Below are 21,081 nucleotides of genomic sequence, written 5' to 3'. Positions count from 1 at the left end.
TATTGGTGATAATTCTGTCAGATTGCCGACAGAGTAAACTAATTAAAAAATGTGCTGCTTTGGCTCTGAGGCAACATCCTCTCACACAATGTCCCTCCCACACACACAGAACCTCAGTTTTCATACTCAGTCTCCTTCATTTCTAATAATCGTTATCGGTTTTGGCCCAGAAAATGCCATATTGGTCAACCCTTTATTTATGGTGCTGTTTGGGGAAAGCTACTGAGGAGCAGTTGAAAATACCATAACAAGTACATTTAAGTATTGCGCTTATGTAACATTTTGAAGTACTAGTACTTTACTTGAGTATGGCTATTCATGTTACTTCATACTTTATACATTTATTTAACAGCTACAGCAGCTTGATTTCACGTGAAACAGACATGATCAGTGTAGAATATGATGCATTAAATCCACGTGTTTTCAGCCACTGAGGCTGGTTTGTGCAAAGATACGCTGAGAGTTCAGGTCACCAGTTAATAAAAGTGGTACACGCGCAGTTTGTCCCACAGCCAAACTAAGAAGGAAGCGAAATATTATCAGTCAAGCTTAGTCTGGACATGCAGGCCACACAATCCAGAGAAAAAGTATAATCTGACAAAATAAGTCAAAATAAACTAAAAGGGTTGACCATCACTGGGTATCTGTTTACAGTTTATTAACTGAATTAAATAATCTAATTACGCCGTCCAATTGTTATGCTAGTACAACTCACATATGTACTTTTACTTAAATGGTCTACATAATGAAAGCCTTAACTCTGAAGCAGAATTTTTATACATAATGGTGTATTTTTTTTTTTACCAGAGAAGCAGAGGTGTACATTTCAACATCATATATTAAACAGGTGTAAGAAATATTAAGTACGGGAAATGGGAAGAGGAAGGTTGTGGTAAAACTACTGTAGCAAAAACGCACTATTTGTATAATGTATGCGACAACTATGACCACAGCTGTATTTGTTATCATGATTTGAGGCGAGCCACAACAATAAGTTACAACTATTTGCATTCCTATTTTCCCTACAAAAAATATATCAATTTAATTCATGATTGTTTAACTTTGTATGCTGTTGGATTTATACTTTCTGTTGTATTCTCCATAAGAACTCACACAACTTTATTAAATCTGAACATTAAGATTAGGGTTGCATTTACTTTACAGCTGTTGTAAGGCAGTACACATGCTCCCGTATTTCTGATTCCCTACTACTAATTTAAGTGCCCTGTGATGCCTGTTGTGCAAAGTATTGTGTCAAAATTGTGACAGAAAGAGCCACTGTGTAGTTGATGTAAAATTGATCGTGGACACACATGATTAGAGCGCTCTCTTCATTTGTGGATGCAAATAGTTCTTCCATTGGGGATGCAAAATGGCAAGGGATTAATGGCTACCGGTGGGTCACGACGGCAGAAAGAATCTTCACTCGAGACATCTGAAGGTGAATTGATGTAAATGAGGGATTTTATGTGCGTTCAAAACTTGCATGGGCTGGTAGCGCCTGTAAGTTTGAGTAACAATGTCATCTGTGGTGAAGTAATTACAGGGAAACATGTTGAAAAAGTCACCCTGATTTTATTTTTCAAAATCAGAAAACATTTAGGTGAAGGAAACATTTGAAAAACAAAAGAAAACACATTTACATTGTAAACAGGCCAAATTGGCTCCAACATTACTTGAATTGTAGAGACAACTTGAAAGCAGTTTTGACATGGTTTGCTAAAGAAAGGCACAACTTGGCAAATGCATATCGATAAGGAATGTACAGCAGGGGCCTACAAAGTACTCGGACCATTCTGAGTTGTGTAAAGTGTCCAGTGATACATTCATTACTGTTCAACTCAGCAGGTTGAGAATGAAAAATCATAGCGCATACTTGAGAATGTATCGGAAAATGTACAGAGCGTTTGCGTTGAGAGTAGGGGAGGTAGAGGACAACTAAAATCTAAACGAGGTAGAACTTACCCCCTAAACTCAAGCATTTTGTGAAGTATAAATAAATTAATGATGCTACAAGATGATAGGATAACCTAGAAGAAAAACAAACAGTATGACAATTAATCTAAATGGTTGTTTGAAACAAAAATCACATAAAAGGAAAAGTTAACAAAATTGTTGTTTTGCCCTTTCCCTGTTCAGCCACCACAATAAAAAAGCAGTGAAATGCAACTATAAAATGTAAATGTAACTACAACCTGAAATAAAGTGCAGGCATGAGAACATTAAGCATATAAAAGCCTTCAGACCTCAGCCAACTAAATTGGACTCTGCAGATGTACAAGTGGGATTTTGAAATCTGATGAAAATATGAAATGCATGTAACACTACACAGTACAAAACACTAGTTTATCAGTCTAACAGAGCCTTCATAACCTTATGGCGCAGTGACAGACAACAGCAACATGTACAACTTGGGTTAGGCACTTGGCAAAAGGTTGGAGTCATCAACAACTGTATCTTAGCACCTATGCAGCAAAGATAAATGCCTACTTCATAATCAACATTATCCAAAACTGGTGACTGAACTGTCGCACCTTGATGTGATAGACAATACACTGGAATAACCTGTCAATCTGGTCAAAGGCCCCTTCAAAAAAATGACACACGCTAATGACATTTACCACTACAAAAAATGTACAATGTCATAAAACCTATGGCACACAATAGGAGAGGAAAGTAGTCATTATAGATACGTACGGTTAACTACACCGTTATTTCTGAACACTGAGACATTGTGTCCTTAAAAAGTCGTGCCCTGAAACTTTTCCTATTAAAGTCAAGAATCCTTCAGTAAGTATCAAAGAGACGGTCTGAATTAAAGCAGTTTCAAGTAAGTTATACATTCAAACTTCTGGATAGACAGCAAAACAAAAAAGAACGCACAGGAAGGAAAAAATAAAAAATACCCGCATATATATATTTATATAAAATAAAATACAACTACAGTAGTTATATCAAGTTCAACTAAAAATAACACTTGAGAGTCGTGCGGATCAGGAGGGAAGATAGCTGCAATGAAGTTACTGGAAAAATTCAAATGATCTACCCAGAATCCTACAAAGTTTTCTCTGAATGTTGATTGTACCTCATTCAAAAAGGAGACATTCAAAAAACTGACTGATGGCTAAAAAGCCTAATTAACTGCAATTTTACCCTCCTCCATGAAATGTGGGAACTGGGATTTTGGCACACTGTCTGAGCTGTTCTTCTCAATTTCAGCAACAGAGGCAGGCAAGCCAGAGTGCGAACCATCCATCTTCATGAGGCCTCCAGTGGATCCAATCAGAGGCCCACCAGCAGGGCTCCCAGGGAGAGGGATGCCACCACCCTGGATGACCGATATTTCATTGGTCTTCATGGTCAGGCCACCACTGAAGGCGGCAGCATACTGGTTCCACAGAGATGGGTCAAAGTTCATTTGTGGGGCAGCCAGTTCTTTGGGGACCTGCATAATTTCTGGCAACATCTTTGCCTCAGAGCTCATCGCCATCAGCGCCATGGGGTTATCCAGAGACAGACGCTGGCCGCGCCGTGATGAGTTGTTCCACATGTGAGTGCCGATATGCACCTAAAGAAAAGATACAGTCAATTACAATCCCATCAAATGCTTGACATATGAAATGGTCTTTTCAGCACTCTGTCAGACAAAGGTGACTTGCCTTTAGATTTCCCTTTGTGGTGAAGGCCCTGCCACAGATGTTGCAGGCAAAAGGCTTCTCCCCTGTATGAGTGCGCTCATGGATCTGCAAGGCGCTGGCAGATGAGAAGTTCTTGCAACAGGTATGGCATACGTGCTGTTTGGTTGATCGTCGCGGTGCCGTTGAGATGGAGGGCATGGCTGTTCCCTGAGGCATATGGGAGCTGAACAAACCATGATGGCCCAAAGGATTCTCTGGAGGAATCTTCATCTCCAGACTGGCCAGACTTGATGGCATCCTCATGAAAGGCATGTGACTAGGAACTGTTGAGACAAGGAAGTACAAAATTAGATCAAAGCACTCAACGAGGCAGCCTCTAAGGAACTTTTCTTAACTACTAAACTCACTATAGTCTCCGTTCGTGAAGGGAATGCAGGGTTCCTCTTTAATTGCTTTGGGGGTGAAGCTGCTGGATGCTGTGAGGTCAAGGGCTCCACCGGACTCTGTGCCACCTTGAGCACTACCATCAGACTCTGGTTTTGACACACTGCGGGCATACTCATCAACAGCAGACTCAGGAGACTTGCAACTGCCAGTGTTGTTCACTGGCGACACGGAGTTAAAGGACATGGCAGAGTCAGAAATGGCAGGACTGCGGCCATTCTGATATTCCTGCTCTCTGGGAGCTGATGGGGATTCTTTGGATGTTCCCTCGCTTTCCGATGCGGTGCTACTCTGTCGTTTCAGTGCAAGAGCAGAGGTGAGATTCTTCAAAACATCAAGGCTGGAAAACATAGCAGGGGCAATGTGCTGCTGTGGTTGTTCCTCAGGAGGAGGTGGGAGAGATTCTGGGGTCTCGTTTGGCTTGTGGGAGTTCAGCTCTGGCTTGGGTTCCTCCATGCTTCCTTCAAAACCACTGGTATTAATAGGTGTGTCCTCTGGTAGAGATGACTCCATTGCTTCTGCTGCTTCAAACTGGTTTTCTGGCATTGGCGTGTTGGGGATCTGTCCACCCATGTGCATGCGTATGTGTTGCTGCAGGACCACAGCGTTTGTGAACTTTTTCTGACAGATGGGACATGAGTGCTGCATTTTAAGAGGAGTGTTGGCCCTGTGCACCCCATAATGGGCCTTGAGGTTGCCCTTGGTGGAGAATGCTCGGCCGCAGATTTTGCACTTGTAGGGCCTCTCCCCCGTGTGTGTGCGATAATGCATTTTGAGTGAGCTCTGGCAACTGAGCACCCTATGGCAGATTACACACTCATTAGGGTCGTTGGTTTTCTTATCCAGGCCATCAACCATTTGCTGAAGTTTTGCAGTACCAGAGCTTTGTTCTCCTGGGTGGCCGCTACCATTCATTTGATGCAGAGCCCCGAGCTGTTCTTTAGTATCCTTCGGAGTCGGATCCAGTCCGGTCTCCGGACCAAATACATTCAAGGAAACAGATGGGGAGCTGTCACTTGTTGATGGGGAAGGTCTCTGGGAAAACGGGCTTTCTGCAAAGGTGTCAAATGACTTCAATCCTGGCATGGATGACGGGTGGAACCCAGCAGCAGGATGACTCATCAATGGCTTAATTTCAGTCATATTTGACTCGTCAAAGGGCACAGACATGCCGAAGGGAATGCCACTGCTGGTGGGAATATTGTCAAGGTGCTCTGGCACAGGATGTGGGTTCATGGTGATGTTAGGGTACTTGTCTCTATGCCTCTGGAAATGCACTTTTAGGTTTCCTTTGGTTGTGAAGCGATTTCCACAAATGTTACACTTGAAAGGCCTCTCGCCGGTGTGAGAACGCAAGTGAATTTGGAGGGCACTGTCATTGCCAAAGGTCTTTCCACAGTACTTGCACTTATGCTTGTACAATGAATCACCATTCTTTGTCTCTGGAGGGAGAGACAGCATCTTCGACTTTACTTTTTTAGAGGACTCAATCCCTGCTTGGATACCATTGAATGTGCCAGGGAAACCAAGGATGCCTGGGGACTGTGGCAGGAGTGCTGGTAGACGGCTGGCCAGATCCGGAATACCTTTCAAAATGTCAGTTTTAGAGGTGATTGAACCCACTCCTCCAGGTAAAGAAGCAGGGACGCCACTGGGGAGAGGTAGTTTACCTTGCTTCATCGTCTCTATAGAAAGGTTCTCACTGCCGGTCCTTTTTCCGATCAGTGCTGCTGCTGCAGACAGCTGTTGAGAGAGATGTGCACCAAGAGCTTTCAGAGGGTCCATTACAGCCCCTACCGATGACTGGAGACCCTGTGGAGTCATCATGGCTACTTGGATTCTGATCTGTTCTGTGAGCTGGATTTGCTGAAGTTGCTGTTGCTGGAGGCACACCAACTGTTCCAAGATCATTGGGATGGCCAGCATGGTTTCCTGTGATGAGGTCAGAGATTTATTATTTGAAGAATGTTGGGAGACAGCCACTTTAGTGTCTGCCATGGCTTCAAGTGTGACATTTGAATCTTGGAGTTTGGATAGGGGATGAAAAGTCATCTCAGGGCTCTCGTCCTGATCATGTTGGCCCATGTCTTCTGTGTTCATGCTGGAGTCTTCCTCTGCATTGACATTTGATAGCGAATGACTGCTGGACTGGCTGTCATCGTGGTCACTCATGAGGCCATCAGGAGAGCCTTGTGAATATTCCTCAGGCACTTCATTTCCATCTCCTTCTTTCATGATGACCACTTTCTGACTTTTAGTGCAATTTTTCTCATGCTCAAGAAACTCTGCTTCATCAAAGAACTCGGCACAGCACTTGTTGCAGATCTTGGTCTCGTCCATTCGGAACCTCTTCATTTCATTTCCAGCCTCCTCCGCTTGATCATCGCGAAGAATCCCTAAAATGAGAGGATACAGGGTTTAATATAATGCTCTTTGTACAATTATAGCAATATCTGTCTGATAGAATTAGTTTGAACCAAATAAATACATTTCTATGATAATACTTTAACAGACTTGCAAATAAAGAAAACATTTTTTACTGGTCATATTTCAAGAAGTGTTAAATTGTGGCAACAAAGAATAAGACACCATCTCAAAATGCAGGATAACAACTTAAAATCAGAAGAGAAAGATCTTCATTGACTGATTTTTATATGCAAACTCAATTTATGAACCTGTTTTCTTCAATCAAACTGACCTTAGAACACCGCTTCATACGGTTTTACTTTTACTTAATATTTGGCGACCCTGCCACTTTCTAGCTTCAAAAACAGTCTTCTGGGGACCTTATTTTCCATGTTTCTTCAGTTAAAATACAAACATTTGAGTTTGTATCATCAGTATTCATTGATATTGTCAATATCAAAATGTTAAGTTTCAATTTCTCCTTCAAAACTACACAGTGCCTCTTTGTATATTCTTCTGTATTTTGACTCTGTGATGCTTATGTTCACTTTTGCTTCTATGCTTTACAATTTATTGGCAATGTTTGTGGCTTTTGTTTGTCACGTTCATTGGAAAATGTTGCTCCTCTCTTGTTGTTGAGGGCTCTGAATTTGGCTGTAGTCCACAAGGCCAGCAGAGGGCAATCATCTACCTTTGACATTACCCAGAACAAATGTCCAGAAAGAGACAAAGAGTCATGGGCATTAGATTACTGTGCTTCTGAAATATGCCACCATGGTCTTGCAAAAAAAAGCAGATCCGTTTCCACCACATGTTGAGCAAACGTAAAATCCAGTATAAAAAAGGAGGACTCTAGGTTCCAAAATAAGCAATGAAGTCTCTATAGAACTACATTTAGTATGCAAGGATGGGCTGAAAGGACAAAAAAAGGACAGAAAAAAAGGGGGGCAATCCAATGTTGATTACCTTCAAGCATTTTCACAGCCTGTGAAAGCCTGATAAGTGCTCCTGTGTGCATTTTAATTTGTCTGCTAACCAAGAGGCCATTTCACAACTGGGTGTATTGTTAAATGCTAATGCCTCACAGAAAGGGGGTAGACCACCTGTTTGCATTTGCCCGAGGAAACTGTTGGACTTGTTAATTGCTCACCAGGAGGCATTGAAGCGGTGTCACAAAAAAAAAAAAAAAAAAAAAGTTGCAAGCGACATTACCAACAAAATGTAGGAGAGAAGCCCAAGCAAGGTCCTGCCAAGCGGCTTTACGCACAACACAACACTGGTGCTCGTTTCTCAATACGGTTACATCGATGCACACAACGAGTAACTAAAGGATTATTTCACTTCTGATCTTCTAATATTGTCCCATTTGTCGGTTGTGAAGGGGGAAAATGTGCAGGCAACGCTCCAGTTTACCACTTGACGGCGCATGACCTGTGTGTGATCACCTTTAGAGGGGTACATGACACGAGGTCAGACTAAACATTCGCTCCACGGGCCCTGTGTGGCACAACTACAATCTTTGATCAGTCCCCAAACAAAAAGTCATAACAGATAGACATCAGAGTGCACCGCGGCTCTACAAAGCGCCCCTTTAAACCAAAAAAAAAAAAAATGGCAAAGTTCACAAAATCACAAGGTGAGGTCTGCGCCAGCGCCGGAGCTGCATATGGCAACACCAAAACGCACCCCCACCCCAGTCTCCACAAAAAAGGCCACTGCTCCATCCCCCACCTCTCCACATATGTACGAAAGGAAACAGTCATGCATTAAACTGGGGGATTTATTGCCTTCAGGTCAGCTTACTCCAGTGTCACATTTCATGCAGTTTTCTGGGCACCTTTGTTTTTAAAAAAAAGAAGAGAAAAAGCTCACCTTTGGCGCACACTAGCCAACAAAATCCCACCAGAAACAGCAACAACCAAATAAAATACATGGTCACATTAGATACAGAAAGAATCAATCAATGGCAACTGCGACAATAATCGTCCGAAATTCAATCAAGAAAGTAGCCACTCGCGTTTGCAATCACATAAAAGTGATGCGTCATGATAAACGAGACCTTGTTAGCTCGCATCTGAATGAAACACAAGATGAAAAGATCCACGAAAGTCATTCTTTGCCACAAAGTCTACGGTGTATCAAACAATCCACAGGTTGCCACACACGCTTCAAGGAACCCCCCCACCAACAAAAGCTCCAAAAAAGGGGATTCTGATGTTTCCACACGAAGTAACGACTGAATAAAACCTCAAAGTTCTCCAATTAGTAGCAATTTCCTCAGCTGGTTAAACATTTAAGAAGTTTCACACGAAAAGATGCGACTCGGTCACTTTATCCTTTGACCTTTTTCAAAATCACGAGAGAGATGTGAAGTTTAAAACCAGCGTACAGTGAGGCACTTTAAAAAACAGCCGACCTCGCAGAACACCTGTATTGTGTTAAAAATCATTTCTGAACGTGTCTCTGCGCCAAACTTTGAAAGAAAACCCGGACAGCAACAGGTCAAAGTGCGAGAGGAACAATGTAATAATAAAAAAAAAAAACAGCAGCCCCCAAAACTTTTCACATAAAATGTCGTTGGTTAGGCATGGCGGGGGCTACTAGTTTCTTTTTCTTTTTTTTTTCTTTTAAGTAAGCCAACTCTCATATCTTGTGCGTAAAACTTACCATTTCCTATCGAGGCAGGCTCGTCGGAGTCGATGTGCTGCGGTTTGGCTTGCTTACGCCGCGACATGGTGCAACCATCAGGAGCGAAAAGAGTTGCAAACAATTTTCCTCTCCTTCTTCAGCGAATTCTTTCGGGCTGCGGGGAAAATTAGCCCCCTCAAGTAGAAATGCGCATGTCAACGTAATTATTATTATCAATAATGCATTGCGATTTATCACGGTGCTCTGACAGCTGATTGGCTCCAGTCCAAGCGCTCACACATTATTCAAATGCGCTCCCTATTGATGAGCGCAGCGGAGTGGCAGGAGGGGGCGGGAGGAGCCCTGCGAGTGGATGGACTGCAGGATGGAGGCAGGGTTAATAACACCCAACTCATCGCTCTTTTTCCTTGTTCATGAGGAGAAAATATATATATTTATATATACGCATACACACATTGTCACCGAGCAGACGGTGAGTCAAGCGACATTATCTTAAACTTATCACCTGTGGCGCGTTTAGCTCCGAACACCAGGATGTCGAATTTGGATGCGTTTAAAAAAAAAAAAAAAACCTGGAAGTGCGTAAACAGCAACTTTGCGTACTTATATTTGCTTTCAGATCCCTGTCAGATCCGCACACACACACCCGCGCACACACACGCTGGTGCCAAAGGCACATGTTGGGTATGGATGCGTAAAGGCGCGTGGATATATGCGAAACAAATCAATTGAAATGTAAGGGACCTAAAATATTCACGAAAAAAATAAAAATTCAGATATGTCACAGAATAAACATACTTCAGTGAATCACTCCCAGCATCCCTCACTCACTTTTAGTGATGTATGTGTGTGTGGAGTCCCTTTCCGTCGACATGCTGACCAACACTTTCCAGGAAACTAATCATATTTTTAGATCCTCATATGCTCCTGGACATGTGGCGCGTCTGTAGTGAGGGTAATATACACACATATATGGAATCACCATAATGTTCTCCCTGAGGCATTTATAGATTGCTGGGATACACATATAATGTTTGGATGACTGTTTTTTTTTTAGTAGTGAGGGTACAAAAACAGCCAAAAGTAGAAGCACTTTTTCTCAGGAATGTACAGTTATGGATGTTTGCATCTTCTTTCAGGGCTGACATGATGATTTATGATGTAGGTAAAAAAAAAACAAAAAAAAACACACATATTTCAGAGTATATTCATAGACATATTGTAGATTTAAGATGTTTAATCTGGCATGTACGGTGAGACGATGTTGTGTCAAACTCCCAGGCGAGAACAAGACATTTTAAAAGCTGAGCTATAAACAACATAACCGATGATGAACACGGCAAGCATGCAACATATACGATAAAATTACACTACTCAGAATTAGTAAGGGATGTGTGCTTATATGTGCATGTGGGTGGATGTGCAATAAAAGTCAAATGAAATGTGATTGCAAGAAAAAAAATCAGATATGTCACAGAACAAACAAACAAGTGAAACAGTAAAGTATCCCAGTGTCTTTAACTCATTTTGAGTCGTACATACAAAGTACAAGAAAAGGTTAAAGGTTAACAGTTCACCTAAAGTGACAACGGCATTTTAAAGGAAGTTCTGACATCTCCTTGGCTTGTCATCATAAAGAAACATGTTTGAAGGTTAAGGATGAATTGTGCAAAAAAAAAGAGGAAAGAAAGCGGTGCCTGATGTGAAATGATAATGAATCAGAAACACAGGCGCACACGCTTTATTGCGTTCACGGTGGTTGTTTTTGTGACTGGATGTTGTTGTTCACTCACTTTTAAATGCACAAACCTGTCCAGGTACAAGTGTGTCTCCTCCAAAAACGTCTCTTCCAGTATTGAAGGTGGAGATCACTTCACAGCTGTGAACGTTCAGACCTTTTACATTTGTCATTTTTGCAGTTTCTTGGTAGTGTTTGGTCTTGTGAGACATTCTCCATCTGCAGTGATGCATTATTTATTAATGAGGCTGAAACTGTCACAGATTTGTTCTGTTTATTTCTCCTTTTTTTTTTTTCTACTTACGGACACGAACTGTTATGTCAGACCAACTGGTTGATTTTTAAACCGGTGATCAAATGTTTTGGCTGCAGACTGAAACAAAAGTATTTTGAATTAGGCCAGTGAAAAAAAATATACATATATATATATATATTGAGTAAAGGTGATAATAATGGAATAATCCTGTTTGTCCTGCTTCACAGTAACACTCACCTTGCGGGCAAAGCTGGTGCAGCGATAGCAATAAGAACATTCCAGGATGTTTACCACAAGTCACTGAAGACACTTTACACAAGAGGAGAAGCTCCATTACAGCATCGATCACCTCCTGTGTGGTTACAGAGAACTCAAAACAAGTAGCGTAGGCAGGTGTGTGGATCACCTGTTCACCATTTTCAAAAAATCTTCCAACCATAATAATATAAAGTTTGTCTGTACGGGGCACACAACTCGCCTCACATGTAACTTACTCATTCTCAGATTACTTTATGCGGACGGTAATCTATATTTGGAAAAGTGACATACCGAGCACATACCGAGCTGTGTACAAGTGCTGCTGAGCAGACACGCAGGGGTCAGCCGAGATCAGCCAAGTGTGGGAAAATCTATTTAGAATACAGATCGACTGTACGAGAGACGTCGAGGAAGAGAGGAAGGAAAATAATCACGGCCGCATAAACAGTTCGGAACTCCTCCCGGCTTTCAGAGCGAACACCGTGAAACATCACACATTTTTATCGTGTTTTAATCCACGATTTTACATTTTTATATGTGTTTTCCTGTCCTAAGTGTTGTCATGCATGGTGTTTATTTCACTTTTCACTTGTATCTTTAAGCACATTGTCGCATTGCATGTACCATGTAAATAAACTTGACTGGACGTGACATTTGTGCATAAAGTAGAGTCAAAAGAGTGTAAAAGGGTGCGCGGGGAGTAAACCACTCACAGATGCAGACAAAAGCTTTCCGTAAATGCAGCAGCAATTATGGGAAATGTATTTGTTTAGCGGAGATTACACACGAGGCAGTTGCTAAATATTTTACGGACACTTGAACCTCGTAAAGAATTGAAACTAACCCCTAAAAGACTGAATGAAAGAAAGTGCGAATGTCTTATGTGTTGTACATCTGGAGGCAATTCACATGCAAACAGACAAATAAAAGTAAAGAACCCAAATTAGGAGACTATCTGGGGATCTGTTGACGGCCCAAAGATTAAAAATGAAGTCATGAGTTTTGTTTTGTTTTTTGACACTTTGTAAAATGTCTTCAAGGCAGTTAAACGACTGCATACATGAAAAAGTAATTCACAAGAATCAACATCTCTACGTGTAAAGCTCACTCAAACGGGGGCCGCAGACGAGCCGCCCTAAATTGAAATAAACTATAATCGACATTGGCCTTTTCTTTTTTTTTTCTCTCCATTTCAGTCTAAAATGCCTCAGCATGTGTTATATAACGGCACAGCTGATAAGTGCGAGACAAAGACAGGCCAATATATCCAGATAAACAAATGCTCTTTAAGGGGCTGGCTGAAGGTGAAAAAGAGGGGAGTGCTGTCTAGACGGTTTATTGCCCCAATAAGAAACTATGCTTGAATACGCTGTTTCTTCTGCGTTCAATCTAAACAACTCAAACTGTGTGCAGTCGTAAAAAAGAAAAAGAAAAAAAAAAGAAAAAAAAAAAACTGCAGTTGTGGGAACCAGAGGGACATCAGCTCCATGAGGGAACCCTTCTTGGAAATTAAACAATAAGTCTTATACAGTAAATCTCGACCACAAAACGCCGCGGTGGTATATAAGACGAGTCGACCTGAAAACCATCCTGTTTTTTCACCTTGAAACACACACAATCAATGGCAACTGTGATTATGTGAAAGACTAGAAATCTATCTCGCTGCTCTCGTACTCCTTCTGTGAAAAAAGCAATAAAGCATATTGACGGATGGATCCTTGGATTTCTTTCTCATTCTTTTTTGTCAAACTGATAGTTGTTTCTTAGCCGTGCAGAAAAGCATAACGCGCTGTGTCCTTGACTGGGTCATGTATGTGACAACGGTGAATCTACACTGGTCACTGGTTTTGAAAAACAGCCTCGGGACAATTACTATTCACTGAGCATTTTTTTTTTCTATATCCTGACCTTTCCCCCCCCCACCCCCCCCCACCCCGATCCCCCTCTCAGTTAACACAGGAGGAGGCTTGGAGATGGTTCAGTTTCTCAGATGTGTCATTTGCCGAGCTTTACGACGACCTTGCAGCGGACAAACAATAACAGCCCAACACTTTGCTGAGGAATTGTGAATTGAACATGTGTCTTTTAGGACTCAGTAAAAGATGAAAGGAGCGCTCAGACCTGGGAAACGATGAGCTGTTTCACATCAGTGTGACAGTCGGCGCTGCTGTCAAGGGGAGCGCAGCTTTAATGAGAAGAGCTGGCTTTTTAATCAACAGTGTGTTTGTATGAGAGGAAATATTTAATCTTTATGCAAATCTAAATTTGAATAACTCCTCCGCACAGAACTGATTTTGCATATTGTTACTTCAATTGGAGACTTGACCTTCACGGTGCAGAATTCTGTATTTTCTAGTTTGAGACTACTGTCGGCACGAGCACGCCTTAATGATGTCACACCAATCTTGCAAAGCCAATCATGGTCCAATATGCAGCTGTGATGTGGAAAACCTGAAACCTCACAGCACACAGGAAATGGACCTGTCAGAGAAGGAGATTGTTGTGTGGTGATTCATTAATTTTTTGTTTATTTCTGGAAGCCATATGTAGCCTCTGTGGAAGTGTTTGTCTTTGTGGGTTCTTGGTTGTGTTTCTCTTCTTTGGTGTTTTGCTTAAATTGTGATGTTATTGGAATATATTCACAAGGCGGCCATTTTCCTCAGGGCGGAAAACTCAAAAAGCTGTGATAATGTTATGTTGCTCTTTAGAAAAACTCACAAATTGTTATCATTTCACACCTTCCTGATGTACAGCTGCTGGATGTTGAAAATTAGGCCATATGTCAATGTAAAACAACATATTTCATATCCTGTTAGCTAACTTTAGCATTCAGCTACTTTCTTAGCCAACGTTACCGTTTGATTACATCCATCGGGTTTATCAGATATGTTGTTTTATCTTGAAATATTGCCAGACATCCCTCCAGATTTTTACAGACCATAGACAATACTCACACTGCGGCCATTTTCCTCTAAAGCTCGTATGCTGGTATAATAATAAGCTGTTTCTGTGTTGTAGAGAATCTGACAAAATCTTCATCCTCCACTTCTTGATTGATCGCCAAAGGAAAAGATGATGGATAGAGAAAATCAAGAGGGACATCTAGACATATTTCAAGGCAAGGCAACATATTTAATAACCCATTATCTAATTCACAATTCACAAATTTCCCCGTTTGCGGGACTTATAAAGGAATTTCTAATGTTAGCATCCAACCGTTTACTAGTTAATGTTATTGCCTGACTTCCTCCAGTATGATTAAACCGCTAGGCTTAAAAAAATGTGTCTTGATTTATTTTGATTTATGCCTTTCCTATGGCATAATGTAAAACTATCAAACAAATATGTTAGCTAGCTTATCAAATATGTCGTTATACCTTGAAATATGGACAGATATCCCTCTGGATTTTCCCTTTTCATTGTCTTTTCAGTTACTTTTTATTCCGGTGAAAGGATAATAATTTGTCAGATACCTTACATGTATAGGACGGGTAAACATGGACCACGGCAATATAACATCTGAGCCTAAGAGGAAAATGGCCGCCATGTGATTATGTTTTTGTTGACAAGGACCCCAGTTAGATTTGTAACTCCCTTGTGGAAGCTGGGAATCTGAATAAATAAATAAATAAATAAATAAATAAATGAAATACTGACATACTTTGTGCTTTTGTGCTAATTTATTTACTCATTTCTGGAGGAGTGGGGGCCCAAAAACAATACCAAACACAGCATATTATGACAAAATGAGTTTCTTTCTATATCCTGAAATATTTCTGGAGATAAAAACTTGAATTCAAATAGTTTCTAATTAAATGTTGTGGTCAAAATGTGCCAGGAAACACTTTTCTGTGGACGTTTAAGCCCAATCCTGAGCTCCTTGCCCTTTTGAGAAGTGATAATTTGCAAATAATTAACTTCCAACTGAAGAAAACCCAAATACAAAGCAGCATTTTCCTCCATAAAGACCTGAAAACACAGCCAGGCGGTTCATTTCTCACCCCCTTCAGTTGTGTCTCTCTTCAACTGTGGGACAGCACAAAAAAAGTCCTTTAATGGTTGACCAGCTCTTCGCTCAGTCACATCAGGATTTCTCCCTGAGTGTATTTCCTATATCCTGTTTTATTATTTTATCCTCTGTTGGTTTTCTTCAGGTGCCCCTTGAAACATTTCCTCCCTTGTAGTCATAAATAAGGTCATTAAACTCACACAAAGGACAAAGGGAAAAGTTTTTTTCTTTTCTTTTTCATGCAAGACTTGATTCCCATGAAAAGGGTAAGTAATGCTGAGGATAGTCAAACACAAATGAAAACAGCCCAGGTGACCTTTTGTTGCTTAGGCTACCTCGGCCCTGCGTTTTTTTCCATTCATATTAGTCATATCAGAACATAAGCTCGGCTCGTGGGGGATCAATGCGTCTCTTTTCTATGACAGCTCTGTTAAGACTATAGAGAAATTTTTCCCCGCCACCCTTTGTTCTCAGCGATTGTACAATCATCTGAACATGGCATTATCTAGCAAATACAAGTATAGGAGGCTCACTGCAATTACTATAGTGTCAGACTGTTTTCATTATTGATCGGCAAACACCCTTTCATATGTCCTCCTTTTCATGAACACATGTATTTAGTTCTTTTGTTTGGTAACATCAGCCTAGAATAGAGACGAGAGGGCATCGGGGTGAAAGGTATTGGATACCAATTGTCGAACCAATATTGTTTTTTCACCCATTGAATGTTGCTCTTTTGAAAAACATATGAGTAATACAGCATGCGACAATCACCAACTGGTCAACAACATGTATATATGTAGACACAGCGTGTATTTATATAGGTATGTATTTAAATTGGCTATTCAGGGGGAATGTTCAGTATAAGTTTAAAGGACAAGTTCACCCCAACAATTAAAATTCATTCAATATCTGATCAAGAGCTGGGTGAAGTTTTGTTGTCCACAAAACATTTCTGGAGCTTCACAGCAAAACAGTGTCGCAGCGTTCTTCCAAACAACTTGTGAAGCCAAAAATCTTCACTGTAGCTGCTGAGCTAAAAGCATTAGCACACTCCCCGTCGGAAGTTCTTACATTGAATGATCATGTGTCATATGAATATGGGATTTCTGGGGCTTCCCGAGACTTAGGTTAAGCTGGACAAGCTGTGTGGCGCCATTTAATGTTTTATTTCCTGTTGTTTTTTTCAAATTTTAATACAAGTCCCCATTTACTTCAGTTGTTTAGCAGAATGCTGCAGTGCTGTTTTGCTGTGAAGCTCCAGAAGTGTTTCGTGGACTGTGAAACTCCACCCAACTTTCGTCCTGCATGAGGGCGAGTTTATTTTTGATCGAACTTTTCCTTTAAAATGTGATTATAAGAGCAGGATTGTTTCACTCATTTAAAAGCGAAGTAGAGGTTACACATGTGCGATGTGGAAACCTCCAGACCACAAACACTGACAATAAAGTAACCCTCTTTAAACAAAGAATATAATCATAACCATGGGAGAAGGGAGGGAGAAGTAGATGTAATTTTAAATTATATTACGTTTTGTTGTATAAAAACCACTTCAGACAGAAATTTTTATCCAAAGCAGAATGTTTTCATGTCTTCAAACCAGTGATGGAATTCAACTAAGCATGTTTAACCAATTATTGCACAAATTTGAGGTACTCTACTTGAGTATTTCCATTTTCTGTTTCACACCTCGACTCCACCATATTTTGAAGGTAAACATTATATCATTTCCTCCACTACGCTACACGACCAGTGACGTTACAGATCTTCTTCTTCTTTTCGTGTCTTTGAAGCTGGTTGGTTATATGACAGTTTCCCATTTGGTACAGATAACATGCTGCATCAGAGCTGAAGAAGAACATTTTAAAATGAAATGAAATGAGTTCACCGGGAAAAAACAGGATTCAGATAATCAGAAAACTATCCAATTGTCTGCCGGGCTGATAATCAGTCAACCCATAGTACACAGTATAAATTCATGTATAATTTACTTTGACTTTGACTTTGATACTTAAGTACATTTTGTTTGGCAGGAAATGACTTTAGAAACTTAACAGAATACCTTTTAGTTTCACTCCAGTTTGACTTTTGCGTACTCTTTACAACACTGCTTACTTACAGTCTGCCCTGAGAGCGTCCTTGAATACAGAATGTGTCTGCAGCACAATCTGACAAATAGGAAAATCAAACTCAACACGGCCATTTGCATGTTAAGAGCTCCACCGGAAATGGTTGTAACACCTGGGTGAAACAGGAAGTATAAACGACTCTGGCTTTAAACTGGATCTGTGTCTGTTGAGATAACAACATGACTGCTTATTTGTTTCACACCGTTAGCTGAGAGGCCGCGAGTCGGGGCAGCAGGGAATTATGTGCCGCAAACAACCTCTGCCTGAATACTTCAAATTTAGATGTAGAGTAAAGAAAAAATATTGTAACCGCTGTTTATAAGCCATGTTTTACTAAATGTTCTCACAGAGTTGGTGACATGAGTGTTTTTAAGGTCTAAGTTTAAAGTGACGTGTTGTGCTCAAGCCTGAGAGTGTGATCCGTGTGTGTTTTTGTGTGTGTCTCTGGTGCAGGGGGCTGGTGGGTGAGGGGAGAGATCAGTGGCCCACACATGGCTGTAATTTAATGGAGAATTGCCCAGTGGTTCCTGTGCAGAGGTAAACACACCAATAGTCAGGCTTTTGTTATTGCATGACTATGACAACCGCCTCCATCAATAAACAATAGAGTGTTGGGGGGTAACAAGGACTCACTGTATGAAGAGAACCCAACTGTGTCCACTTTTCACTCTCTCCCCTAATTGGCCACACATAGAAAAAGAAGAAAAAGAAGAAGAAGAAGAAGCGTATGACGATGTCTGTAGTCACACGTGAGAGAGAAAGTAAAGCACCGAGACAGATTTAGCTCTTTAAAACGACGATTTAAGAGGAGAAAACTTCCCATTTGTCGTATTTAACTGCTATTTATTCATACATTTCTATACGTTGATGAAGATGAAGTGTAGCTTTGGAGATGGAGAGGTCAAACTTGAAGAATTTGAGAACACAATAAACAAAGAGATAGGGAGAGCTGGGCAGTCACCATCAAGCTGTGAGTCAACAGGGGGCCAATCCTTCAAATCTGAGATGCAATCTGGGCCTGGGTCATAAACATTTACAGGGTGGGAAGTGCTGAGCAGAGGGCCTGCAGGATATCAGTCCTCTCTCACTTCTAATTAGCTTATGAGAATGCGCCAGTTATACAATAGCATACTGCCGGCTCCTGTTTGGGTGTTAAATTCAGTTGAGGGGCAAAAAAGTCAATCGGAAGCAAGTGGAAAAAGTTGAAAAAGCATCAACATGAAACTAAGAATATGTAAATTTCTACTGAATGTTGACTCTGTAGCAGCAGATGGGATTTCTTGCAGATTACATCCACAAGACAACTTCAGCAAGAGTCAACTAAGTCAACTTTGTGAATGAATGAACCGGTTTCGTTAAACCAAATGTTGGTTTACGGTGCAGGAGGACACATGTTACTCTCATTCCCGCTGATGGATTAAGTTTTGTGGAAAGTGCAGCCAGATGGCGAAGTGACCAGAGTAAAGTACGGAGCTGCTGAAACATTGATGCTTTTAACACGCCCATGTTAACATGATCTCACGCTGACACACCCACAAACCTGTGCACACGGCGTCTGCGCTCGCAATGAGGCAATGAGAGCGTCGCCGGAGTATTGATCCATCTTATCGAGGTCGCATTGTTTGTAAAAGCTTACGCATTGCCGTGTTTCATGACCTGCACACTGTTGTTTTTTCTCTTTTTTTTAGCAGCAAAGCATTTTAGATTTTAACTTTCAGCCAACAGCCATTAATGTTGCTAACAATAGCTGATGTTAACGATAATGCTGGGTGCAAACTGAAGAGATCAGCCTCGTTTTTTTTCCACAAACTGTCAATTACCAAGACCGTTGATCGCTGACGAGACACAGATAAAATGTGATACCAACAGCGTTAGACTACGTGGAGATAAACAAAATAATAATTTTGAACCTGAAAAACATTTAATTATTGATTCAAAATCACAATTATAATGTGTTTTTAAGGAAAAGCGAAACATATATGACTTTCCTTCCTTTTCTGCACCTTTCAAAAGGCTCCTTAGATGTATTATGTTTTAAAAAAAAACCTGATTTGTCTACATAAAAATGTCATCAATTTGACCCTTAATGGCTCTTTTCTTTTAAAGCAACTCTTTAAGGCTTAATTTAGCATTAGCAAAAAGCTCTTTAAGTGCCCCTGGGTTGCTGAAGGGTGAAAAACTTCCTGAGCACAAAAGAAACACGCTGCATTAAAGCACTTGACAGTGAATGTGGTCGTTCTCGTGGGGCTCAGAGACTATAAGACACCTGGTGGGTTTTCAGGCTCTTCAATGTAGGTTTACAGCGGCCATTGACAAAGACAGCCACGGACCTCGGACTGCCTTCTGTGACCTGCTGAAAGAAACTCTTAATCCCCACACAGCCTCTGCCTACTGTATTCAACAATATCCACTCCCTGGCTCCTACAATCAGTTCACATTCTCAGTCAGATGAGTTTCTTGTTCCCGCAACGTATGATATTGAGCAAAAATTCCGATTTGAAAAAAAAGGGAACGTTTGAGTGTGTGAGCGCCTCTTCTCGTCAATAAAGTTCAAAGAATCAGCGCTCATTCTACCATGAGCACAAGGACATGGATAAGAGTGTATTATGGTTGTTATAGCAACCACAGAAATGGCTTCTACGCCGAACAATGGTCAGATGGGCCTTGGGGAGGCCCAGTGGCAACCCCCTCCACACCCACATCTGCTGCCCCCACATTCAGACTTATGGGGATGTTCTGCCGATTATTTTCTGTCCTGCTTCCCCCTTTCAAAACTGACAGGCTGAGAGAATGAGAATGAAATTAGGAATTCTGCCTACATCTGTGCAGGAACTGTGATGCAGTAAGCTGCAGTCGCACTGTTTTGGTAGGAAGTGAGAAATAAAAAAAAAAAAGAGAGAGAGAGAGAAAAAAAAAAAAGAAGAGACATGCGAGGGCGCGTTGAGGTAATCCAGCTCAATGGAGTTAAAGAAGAAGTGTGTGATAAAAGTTCTTATGTGCTTGCGCAGGGTATCTAATGAAAAAAAAAAAAAGGAAGAAATTCCAGAGGATGAGACCAGAAACATCCAGCTGGACGGGCTGTAAATAATAACAGCGCGTAGCAACCAGAAAGGTATGCGGAGGTAGAATATGTGTGCTTCTGGGGCATTCTTCTGCCCCCTATTTTTTCTGCTTTTATTGCCAAAAACGTATGAGGACGTAAGCGCAACAGGTGAATCAACAGAGTCAGGTACCAGCGAACATAAAAGACAACAAATCAATACATAACTGAGATATTCAAGGTTGTAGATGATCACAGATTGTTGCTGTCTGACCTAAAATAACTGATGAATAGAGGTGAAGATCACAGCAGCTCCACTGTCCTCTCTGACGGGAAAAAGTGAGTGTATGTGAGAGAGAGAGAGAGAGAGAGGGTGGGTTCACTTTATGAGAGGCACAACTGTAAATCACAGGCTCGACAAAAAAAAAAAAGGAGAAAACCCTGTAGTGCCTTTGTCCTTTGATTCCTCGTGGACAGCAGCCACGGTAGAATTGGATTGAAGCCACCTGCCTGT

The 21,081-nt window shown here is 41.1% G+C and overlaps 1 protein-coding gene across 1 annotated transcript; it reads right to left on the bottom strand.

The window, feature by feature from the left end:
• Window positions 1-1,555: 1,555 nt before the first annotated feature.
• On the bottom strand, window positions 1,556-9,363 carry sall4 (spalt-like transcription factor 4). Its single transcript, XM_030421656.1, has 4 exons — window positions 9,156-9,363; window positions 4,046-6,478; window positions 3,660-3,961; window positions 1,556-3,568 (listed from the first exon to the last, which is right to left on the bottom strand). The coding sequence occupies exons 1-4, from the start codon at window positions 9,220-9,222 to the stop codon at window positions 3,134-3,136; spliced, it is 3,237 nt and encodes a 1,078-aa protein (XP_030277516.1). The 5' UTR covers window positions 9,223-9,363; the 3' UTR covers window positions 1,556-3,133.
• Window positions 9,364-21,081: the final 11,718 nt, after the last annotated feature.

This window comes from Sparus aurata, chromosome 7, assembly GCF_900880675.1.
Source record: "Sparus aurata chromosome 7, fSpaAur1.1, whole genome shotgun sequence".
In the NCBI taxonomy this organism is placed as follows: Eukaryota; Metazoa; Chordata; class Actinopteri; order Spariformes; family Sparidae; genus Sparus; species Sparus aurata.
This window is presented reverse-complemented; position numbering and strand designations above follow the sequence as displayed.

What these genes read in the sequence shown, in the direction of transcription:
- sall4 (XM_030421656.1), bottom strand. Translation starts at nt 9,222, where the DNA reads ATGTCGCGGCGTAAGCAAGCCAAACCGCAGCACATCGACTCCGACGAG. An exon ending in CTTCACGAACGGAGACTATA is followed by an intron (nt 3,962 to 4,045) that starts GTGAGTTTAGTA and finishes TTGTCTCAACAG; the next exon opens with TTCCTAGTCACATGCCTTTC. An exon ending in CCACAAAGGGAAATCTAAAG is followed by an intron (nt 3,569 to 3,659) that starts GCAAGTCACCTT and finishes TCTTTTCTTTAG; the next exon opens with GTGCATATCGGCACTCACAT.